Source organism: Marmota monax, unplaced genomic scaffold (assembly GCF_021218885.2).
Source record: "Marmota monax isolate L192 unplaced genomic scaffold, Marmota_monax_Labrador192_F-V1.1 WCK01_AAM20220418_F8-fsc00064, whole genome shotgun sequence".
NCBI classification, from domain to species: domain Eukaryota; kingdom Metazoa; phylum Chordata; class Mammalia; order Rodentia; family Sciuridae; genus Marmota; species Marmota monax.
Genome location: NW_026694542.1, coordinates 10,000,054 through 10,010,643, shown reverse-complemented (window position 1 = coordinate 10,010,643; position 10,590 = coordinate 10,000,054). Strand labels below are relative to the sequence as shown.

Sequence of the window (10,590 nt, the reverse complement as noted above, 5' to 3'; positions counted from 1 at the left end):
GAGGGGCGGCCGCTGCCTCCCTGGGACGGGCGGTACCACCCGGGTGGGAAGGAGAGGGCCTGGTGACAACGGGGCGGTGCACCACCTGGGGGCGGGGTGCGGGAGCGGCCGGCTCCCTGGGGCGGGGCGGGACGGGGCGGACGGGGAGGGCGGGGCGTGGGGCGGACGGAACCAACGGGGTGGGGTGGGGAGGTAACGGGACGGGCGCGACCATGGCGCGGTGAGGCAGCGGGGGTGGGGATCTGTCCGGGGGAGGCCTGGGGCCGCTGGCTTGTGCGCTGTCTTCGCCGCCCCCCCTTTCGCCGCCGCCGCCGCCTCGGGCATGTCGTCCAACTGCACTAGCACCACGGCGGTGGCGGTGGCGCCGCTCAGCGCCAGCAAGACCAAGACCAAGAAGAAGCATTTCGTGTGCCAGAAAGTGAAGCTATTCCGGGCCAGCGAGCCGATCCTCAGCGTCCTGATGTGGGGGGTGAACCACACGGTAACCAGCTCCCCCGCTTGTCCCCTTGCCCCTGGCCCTCGCCCCGCAGACCCTGAGGGTGACGCCTGCAGCCCCTGGCCAAGCCACTTGCACGCACCACCGCCCACCCTTGCTTACCGTCCGGCCGCGGTGCACTCCCCGAACGCCACGCGAGGCCTGGTGTCTCCGTGGTGTGCGGTCGCGGTCTTCCCTCCAGCCCCTCTGGCTTCCTGCGTCCGTGTGCTGGTTTCGGGCTACCCCTGGAGCTCAGAGGGAAGGCCTGGCTGCAGCGGAATCCCTTTGGTCCCCTCTGACTCGCTTCTCATCTCACCCTGTTGGTTACATGTGTATTCCTCCTTGCCCCTTGTAGCTGGCTGCCGGATCATTGTCCCGTTGACAGGGCAAGTGGCACTGGCCTGCGTGAATATTCCTCTGTGTATAGTCGTTTGGTTGGGGTGGCTGCTCAAAGTTTCCCATCCTCCAGGCCTCCTTACCCCTACTATGGAAATCTCCCTGGATTTGGTTTTTTTCTTGAACGAGATGTATCGACTGGAGAAGCACAGGTTCCTTTGAAGTACAAACACGGTACTAGGGTCCTTCTGGAAGAGGGAGGAGAGTAAATGTAACAGTCTTGAGAGTAGTAGAGGCCTGATTATAAGGACTATTCATAATTTAAATAATATGTCTTCCCTATTCTGTGGTGTTCATTTCAAAGACTGACTTTTCTACTTTATGGTTCTCAAGGATGTGCTAATGGTGACTGTTGTTCATCAGCTCTGGATCTTGGGGTGCTTTGAGATTGTCCATCAGCTCTGCCAGGAAGTTGGATCTGGATACAGAATTTGAGCTGGGTGACTTTTTTAGAGCTGTTTGTTTAGGGTCTGTCTGCTCTTCTGGACACTTGCTCTTTGCCTTCTGACCATTTCTTTGGGAGTAAAAAGACCTGAAGCACTACCTTTGCCAGCTATAAGTTTGGAATGAGGAAAATGAAGCTTTGGGTTTTCTGTGGACTTCAACTCTTTAGATTCCCTGGTTTTTCTGAACTCTTGAAATTAGACTAAATGATGACCAGGGATCCAAGACTTTGCTTTGCTTTGGTAGAGGAGCTAGATGTGGCTTTGGCTGGAGGTTGATGAACCATAGCCTGAGCCATGGTTTTATGTGATACATCTGATATAGAAAAGCACATGTTATATGTGAGGTCTTAGTCGGTCATGAGTAGATTGCCTTTCATTGTCATTACTGGGATTAGTGAGGGTCCTGGCAGGGTAGTGAGTACATTGGTTTAATGTTCAGACCTCTAGGAGCTGCTTTGGGCCAACAATCCAGCAGAATTTGCTCCTCCTGCTTCCTGCCGCCACCAGGGTCATCTGGCAACATTTTGTGGGAAACTGGGTCATCAAAATGTGAACCCTGTGTCCCTTTCTGGAAGTCATTCCTTGATTTTATTCTCTATCCTGCATCTCACTAGAAAGCGTTATGTCTCTGTAGAGAACTGGGAGAAGCCTAAGTCTGGAATAGCTGGAAGGAACTTGGGTCCTGTGTGAAAGAGTAGCTTGCCTGTGATTACAGCAAGAGATGGAGTTCATTGTCCAGCACCACAGGGCTCTGTTTTCTTTGCCTCCTGTTCCTTTTCTTCACATCCCAGGATAGATGGGAGCTATAGTCTTGCTAGAAAATCTGAATATGTGCTCTGGGGTGTGTGCTTGTGCATGCCGTTTCCTGAGAGTGGTGCTTTGTTTGCTACTAGATAGGCAGTAAGTCTGCCCAGGCAATGAGATGAAAGCCTTTGAATGGCAGATGGACACGGTATTCACCTTCTTCTTTGCCAACTTTAAAACAGTTTGATGCTGGATGTAGTGGCACATGCTTGTGATCCCAGCAATTCAGAAGGCTGAGACAGGAGGATAGCAAGTTGGAGGCCAGCCTGGGCAACTAAGCGAGACCCTGTCTCAAAAATTAAAAAATAAAGGGTTGGAAGTGTAACTCAATGATAAAAGTGCAGTTAAAGTTTGAGGAGCTAGCTGGAAAGGCATTGACTTTTAAGCAAGAGCCATGCATCTAAATATGAATGAGTACCTGGGTGGGATGGATATAGAGCACCACTGCCCTGGACAGGTAAGCTTTAGAGGTGAGTTAGTCTCTTGTTTTATTGCTTCATTCTGATCTACAAGAAGGTGTAGTAATTTAGTGTCCCCATCTGGGAAGTGGAGACACACATGCCCAGAAGAATATAAAATCTTGCAATTCTCTTGGGGATCAGGGCCACTGGTTTTGGTGGATCAAGCCTTTCTTGGAGGTTCCCTTCCTTCAGAAGCCTGATGTCACAACTTTTTTCCATCTGAGTTTTCAGATATCCTCTCTTCTTTGATTCCTTACCATTTAAGCATCTAGGTATACTGGTCTATGGTAAATCAAATATGAAGGATGGATGTCATTTCTTCTGCTTTTTTTTTTTTTTTTTTTTTTGGTGCTGGGGATTTAACCCAGAGATACTTCTACTGAACCACAGCCCCAGCCCTTTTTATTTTGAGACAGGGTCTTGTCAAGTTCCTTAAGTCTTCACTATATTTCTGAGTCTGTCTGTAAATTTGCGATCCTCCTACCTCAGCCTCCTGAGTTGCTAGGATTATAGGTGTGTGGCACTGTACCTGACTGATTATGTCTTTATATAAAGCAAAAGCCAGTTATCCTCTCATGAGACAGTTGGTTTAATTCTAGGTGGAAAAAGAAGGTCTTTGAACTCAGTGTTTTTTTTTTTTTATTGTTTTTAATATTTATTTTTTAGTTTTTGGTGGACACAGCATCTTTATTTTATGTGGTGCTGAGGATCTAACCCAGCGCCCCGCGCATACCAGGCAAGCGCGTTATCGCTTGAGCCACATCCCCAGCCCTGAACTCAGTGTTTTTAAAGGAGCTCTTCTCATGGATAAGAGATGCAGCCCCTGGACTTTGTGTAGGAAGAGTGTAGTGAAAACAAGGTGAAAATTCAGAAGACTTTGGACCTGTCGGGGGAGAACTAGTAAAAAGAGAACCCAGTTTTAGTGGATGAAATAACGGTTCAGAGGGTCTGGAATTAGGGAAGAAATATCTGGGAAGAAGTATGGAGACCAGGAAGGCTGATGTGATCTGATGCTTTTGGGCTTTTTAGGAACCAGGTATGGGTGTAACTTTACCAATATGATCAGAAGAGTAGGAGCAGTTGATGGTACCCATTTGAGAAACTGCAAGATTTTTCTCCAGAGCAGCTACACCAGTATATATTTCTACCAATAGTATATGAGGGTTCTAATTCCTCCACATCCTTGTCAACACTTGTTATTGTCTTTTTTTAGTATAGGCATTTTGGTGAGTGTGAAACTATCTCATTGTGATTTTAATTTGCATTTCCCTGATAACAATGATGTTAAGCATCTTGTATGCTTCTTTGGAGAATGTCTATTAAATCCTTTGCCCATTAAAAAGATTTTTTTTGTATAAATTCTTAAATTGGGTTGTCACATTTTATTGAGTTGTGAGAGTATGTATTCTAGATATAAATCCTTTATCAGATGAATGATTTACAAATTTTTCTCCCATTCACTCTGGGTTTTTTAATTTTCTTCATGGTATCCTTTGAAGCTTATGTTTTAACTTTGATAAAGTCTAGTTTATATATTTTTCTTTTGTTGCCTATACTTTTAGTATCATGTCTTCGGCTTTGTCTAACCCAAAGTTGTAAAGACTACTCCTGTATTTCCTTCTAAAAGTTTTATAGTTTTAGCTCTGTTTTAAAAAAAAAATTTACCGTGATCAAAACATTTAACATGGGGCTGGGATGTGGCTCAAGCGGTAGCGCGCTCGCCTGGCATGCGTGCGGCCCGGGTTCGATCCTCAGCACCACATACAAAGATGTTGTGTCCGCCAAATACTAAAAAAATAAATATTAAAAAATTCTCTCTCTCTCTACCTCTATCTCTCTCACTCTCTCTTTAAAAAAAAAAAAAAAAAAAAAAAAAAAAAAAAAAAAACATTTAACATGAAACCTACCCTCTTAACAGTTTTTTTAAAATTTTTTTTAATTGTAGGTGGACACAATACCTTTTATTTTATTTATTTATGTGGTGCTGAGGATTGAACCCAGGGCCTCACACATGCAAGACAAGTGCTCTACTGCTGAGCCCCATGCCCATCCCCACTCTTAACAGTTTTTAAGGGTATAATATATTATTTTTTATCATAGGTACAATGTTGTACAACAGATCTCTAGAGTTTATTCATCTTGCTTGATTGAAACTTTTTTTTTTTTTGTAGTGCTGAGGATTGACTCTAGGGACATGTGCATGTGAGGCAAGTACTCTCCCAGCTGAGCTATATCCCCTATGCCCATTAATTACCCAATTCTCCTTCCTCCCAACCCCTGGCAATCACCATTCCACTCTTTGTTTTTATAAATTTGATGATTTTAAATAACTTATTAAGGGAAATTATACAGTGTTTGTCTTTCTGAGACTGTTTTCATTTAATATAACGTCCTCAAAATTATCCATGTTGTTGCATATTGCAGAATTCCCTTTTTCAAGGCTAAATAGTATTCCATTTTATGTATTTCCCACATTTTCTTATTCATCTACCCATGAATTTAGGTCATTCCTCATCCTGGTTCTTATGAATAGTGCTGTTTCTTTGTGTGTGTGTGTGTGTGTGTGTGTGTTTGTGTGTACACATACACTAGGGGTTTTTGGTGGTTGTTTTTGTCTTTTTTTGGTGGGTTTTTTTGTTTGGTTTAGTTTGGCTTTTAGTTCTGGGAATTTACCATTGAACTACATCCCCAGCCCCCCTTTTTATTTTTATTTTTTTGGGGGATACTGGGGATTGAACTCAGGGGCACTCGACCACTGACACATCCCCAATCCTATTTTGTATTTTATTTAGAGACAGGGTCTCACTGAGTTGCTTAGTGCCTCGCAGTTGCTGAGGCTGGCTTTGAACTCATGATCCTCCTGCCTCAGCCTCCGGAGCAGCAGGGATTACAGAAATATGCCATGAGCCGGGCCTTTATTTTTTATTTTAAGACAGGGTCTCACTAAGTTGCATAGGACCTTGCTAAGTTGCCCCAGCTGATCTTGAATTTGCCATCCTTTTGTTTGAGCCTCCCAAGTCACTGGGATTACAGGCATATGCCACTTGGCTGGCTAGTTTTAGCTTTTAAATTTAGATCGTAATGCATTTGGTGTTCATTTTTATTATTGTGTATGGAACAGAGTCATTCTTAATATCTGCTCAATTTTTCTCCTACATCCCATAACCATTCTGTCCACACTTTTTCTCTGCTTAATGCAGACCCAGAACCTTCTTTCCTTACTTTTTTCTCCTTTCCTGCTGCTTTAGAGATCTTCAGTAAATATTCTTGCTCTGGTCAGGCCTTTGGGTAAATTTGCCCTTCAGCAGGTGTTCCCTTCTTGCAGAGAATAGGGGCACTCGAACAGGAGAAGAAAAACCAAGATGTAAAAAGGAATAAACCCAGGGGTGGAGTTATTGGCTCCCTGAGCTTTCTGTTCTTTTTCTTTTCTTCCGTGGAGTTCCAGATCTTGCTTGGACCTCCTTGGTCCTAGGAGTGTGTTAGCTAGCACATCATGTTTTCTATGGTGGCAGGTAACAGATAAGCCATTGGTGGCCAGCCTATTGCTGAACTGCTGTCAAAGCCCTGGGACATGTCAGGAAGCCAATGTGGCTAACCCATCCCTCCTAGGTAACAATTCCTATGAAGGTCATACACAGGGAAGTGGGGGCTTCTGGAGTCAGAAATTCACTGGATTAGAAGTTGTGACTGGATTTTTTTTTTTTTTTTTTTGTACCAGGGATTAAACCCAGAGGTGCTTTACCACTGAGCTACGTCCTCTTTTTATTTTGAGACAAGGTCTCGCTAGGTTGCTGAGTCTGGCTTTGAACTTGTGATCTTCCTGCCTCAATCTCCCCAACATGCCTAGCTGGTGACTGAATTTTTATCTCCAGTAGGATCAGCAGAGTGAATGCTCTGTTTCTAAGTTCTTTCTTTTTTCTTTTTTTAATTTTTTTTTTTTTAGTTGTAGATGGACAGAATACCTTTATTTTATTTGTTTATTTTTATGTGGTGCTGAGGATTGAACCCAGTGCCTCATGCATGCTAGGCAAGCGCTCTGCCTCTGAGCTACAGCCCCAGCCCTCTCAAGTTCTTTCTTATTCAGTTTGTTTAGCTTTCTCATTATTTATTCTGAGAGTTTATGGACTTGATCATGTGGATAATCCAAAAACTACTTATGTGACATGACATACAACAGACTTACCTTCCTAATGTGTTGTACTGAGCCTGAATCTTGAATGAGTTTGCATTCTACCATGTACCCCTGCTGCTGCTGAAGGTGAACAAGATTGGCCTAGGAATGTGCAGAAATAGTAAAGCAAAGCCACATCCTCCTAACATGTTGCATTAGGCAGGACCTTCTATGCTTCAAAACTTGTAGTTGCTCCCTTTGTCAACTAATTTTTTTCTTCTCTCCCTGGCATTTGAAACTTCACAGTCTCTGGGACTGGGGTTGTGGCTCAGTGGTAGAGCACTTGATTAGCATGTGCGGGGCCCTGGGTTTGATCCTCAGCACCACATATAAATCAATAAAATAAAAATATTGTATCCAACTACAACTAAAAAATAAATATTAAAAAAGAAAGAAAGAAAGAAACCTTACAGTCTGTCATAGCTTCAGTAGCTGATGTTAACCTTCTTTCCTGTCCTCCAGACTGTGAGCCTCTGGCATAGACACTCTAGCCTTGCTGTCTCTGTTCTCCATTTATCCTAGTGCTAACCATTCTTCAGTCCCCACCTCCCTCCTTCTCTTCTGTCCATCCATTCTTCTACTTAATAACTACTATGTACTAGTCATTTTCTATAGACATAAACATGCATAAGATAGAGTCTTGCTGGACACAGCGGCTCAGGCCCATAATCCCAGTGGCTCAGGAGTCTGAGTCAGGAGGATTGCAAGTTCAAAGCCAGCCTCTGACTAAGCCCCTAAGCAACTTAGCAAGACCCTGTCTCTAAATAAGATATATTTAAAAAGGGCTTGGGAATGTGGTTCAGTTTTTAAGTGCCCCTGGGTTCAATCCCTGGTACCCCTCCCCCCAAAAAAAAAGTCTCTTCTAGGGACTCACAGCCTAGTAGAGAAATCAAACATATAAAACAAAATAATTACCTAAGTGATTGTGATATTTAGGACGTAAAGAAAGCACAGAGGAATGAGTAATTAATTCAACCTGGGGGAGACAGGGAACCTCTCAGACAGGAACTGTCATTGAGCTAGATCTTAGCTGATTCTGTTGACTTTTATCCTTTCTATTCTTAAGTCTGCAGTCTATCATCTGAACAATTGTATTAAATAAATGGTCTGTAAATGGTCTTACTGCTTCTTTGCCTTTTGCAGTTCTTGGTTTTCATTCCTTTCTGTGTTGCCCAACTTGCGAATCCTCAGACATAACTTGAGAGGGCTTCCCATTGCTGCATAATCAAGTCTAAATCTACCACGCAGTAGGCAAGCCTAAGTTCAAATCTAGGCTCTGCCAGTTATTAGTGGTATGCTTTGGAGCAGTCATATTTTTCTTTTCTTTTTGCCAGCTTCATTTTTATTTCCTATAAAGTGGGCATAATGCTTTTTCCTTGAGACAAGGAATGGAAAACACAGCCTTAGGCAAGGTGGCCATCTGTAAGCAGGATTGCACAGCATGGTATAAAGAGCCCAGACAGACAGACCTGGCATCAGACAGATCTGGGATCAAATCCTGTTTCTTCACATAGTGTTTGATCTTCTCTTGCAAAATCAGATTAATAATATGTGGCTACTAGTGTTAGAAATCATAGCACAGAATAGAGAAAAAAATATATATATATATAAATTTTTTTTGTGGTGCAGGAGATTGAACCCAGGGTGTTGTGCATGCGAGGCAAGCACACTACCAACTGAGCTATATCTCCAGCCCTAGAATATATATTGTGTATGTGTGATTAATAATGATAGAAAGTACCAACCTCTCATAGGCATTTGACCAATGGAAACAGCTATCATTTATTAATATTTGTAATGTGCTAGATGGTTCACATATTTTCCGGTTATCCCCCTGCTCTTCTTACTACCTCTGACCTGTGTTGTGCCCTCTGTTTACCCAAATGCCCCTGCATAATGTACTCGCTGTTCTTAAAATGGCAGTATATTTCATAACTCTAAGGCTTGGTTTTCACTGTTCCAATGGCCTAGGATTCCTTTCCTGTCTTTTTTTTTTGGGGGGGGGGGAACTATGATATTAGGACTTTCTCAAATTTATTTCTCCATAGTTTCCATTAGCAATCAGTTCCCTCATTCCTACTCCTGGGCAGAAGCAATCCTTTCTCTTTTTCTTTTATTTTACTTCTCTGTCTTTTCCTTGCAGTGCTGGGGATCAATCCCAGGGCTCTCACATGTTGCAGTTAAATAGCTACACCCCTATCCCAGAATCAATCATTTCTTAATCTATTTTTTCCATCTCCTAGGCAGTTATAGCACACGTCAGATTGTATTAGTTACTGTTGTCTGTCTTCACAGCCAAACAGAGGACATCTTTTGTTTTTTGTCTCTCCAGTTTCTGAGACAGTGCTTGGATGTCATAAATTGAGTAGAAGTTTGACATCGTCTAAGCCAGATCAGAAAAGGTGTTGAATGCCAGGTTAAAACTTTACACTGAGGTTGATGAGGAGCCATGGAAGATTTTTAAGCAGGCGTATAACATGATCTTGTAGATTTTTCCAGTTTTGAGTGCTCTTGGCAATACCGGGAAAGACTTAGGTGCCTGTTTGTAGCCTGATGTGTGAGGGCCAGGGGGTCTGATCCTCTGATCATATTAACCTTATCCTCCTCTGTGTCCCGTGTTCTTCTTAAGATTGTTTACTGGTTTGACTCATTTCCTTGTTTAGAGCATAAGCCTCATAGTTCTTTAATGTACATAACCCTTTCTCCTTGGCACCCCTCCTCACACACACATATCATCCACAGAATGAAGCATATAGTAGCTTTTTCAATAACTCCTGTCCATATGAAATTGAATTGAACTCTGAGGATATAAAATTTAACACAACTAAGAAATGAAAAGTGAAAAATATACAGTGATTTGGGAGGCAGGAGCAACTTAGGGAGGCTTTAAGCAATTTAGCCAGACCCTTTCTCAAATAAAAAATAATAATTTTCAAAAAGGTCTGGGGATGTAGTTTAGTGGTTTAGTGTCCCTGGTTTTAATCCCTGGTACAAGAGTAAAAGTATAACTAATATCTAGAGTGAATAATCTACATGTGGCCCATTGGAAAAAAAGGGGTGAGTCTATATAGTTGAGGTTCATGGGTTGTCCACCAATGTATTATTTGAATTTAAAAATTCCTATTATTAGACTTATAATCAAGAGTAAAAATGAGCTGGGTATAGTGGCACATGATTGTAATCCCAGCAACTCCCAAGGCTGAGGCAAAAGGATTACAAGTTCATGGCCAGCCTGGGTAACTCAGCAAGACGCTGGCTCAAAATAATAAGTAAAAAGAGCTGAGGCTGTAGCTCAATGGTGAAGTGCCTCTGGGTTCAATCTCCAGTACTGCCCCCCCCCAAAAAGAAAAAAAGTTTACACAGAGAAATAATGAATAGAGAGATAATAAATAATTAATAGGTCCTGTGAGACTAATTCACCCTGGCTAAGGAACAGTTGACCTCTCTCAAGTAAGTGTTTTAATCATTTCTGGTTCTCCTAGTATCAATCCCTGACTTTGGTACTAAATTTGGATCTTGGACTAACCAGAATCAATTCGTAGCAGATTCTGTAATGTTTTGGTGTGAAGCCATACTGTGATCCAGTGGGACAAGCTAGAAAAGGTGAATTGCTTAAGAACCTGGAATCTCTTTTTCTCTTTTTTCCCCTTTAACTCTCAGAGTCAGGCTTGATATACCAGGAAAAAGGAAGTGGTACCACCATCATGAATTGTTTCTGTTGGCAGAAAAATAAGGAAGTGGAATGGTTTTCTCTGTAGGCACAGATTTGACAGTCAAGCTCTCTCATGATCACCTCTGGAATGAGCTGGCATGGTTGTTTTATTTGACTGTTGGGAG

The 10,590-nt window shown here is 42.7% G+C and overlaps 1 protein-coding gene across 3 annotated transcripts in view; it reads left to right on the top strand.

Annotated features, from left to right (window-relative positions):
- Nucleotides 1–236: 236 nt before the first annotated feature.
- Nucleotides 237–10,590, top strand: part of Pip4k2b (phosphatidylinositol-5-phosphate 4-kinase type 2 beta) — a 32,265-nt gene continuing 21,911 nt past the window's right edge. The window contains exons 1-2 of one of the 3 annotated variants that reach the window (XM_046420399.2): nucleotides 375–481; nucleotides 4,754–4,789. Coding sequence is in view for 2 of the 3 variants with exons in the window: in XM_046420398.1 (XP_046276354.1) it covers nucleotides 323–481 (159 nt within the window). In the remaining variant the exon portion in view is untranslated. Of the gene's footprint in view, nucleotides 482–4,753; nucleotides 4,790–10,590 lie in introns of all 3 variants that reach the window. The other 2 variants (XM_046420398.1, XM_046420397.2) reach the window with 2 other exon arrangements.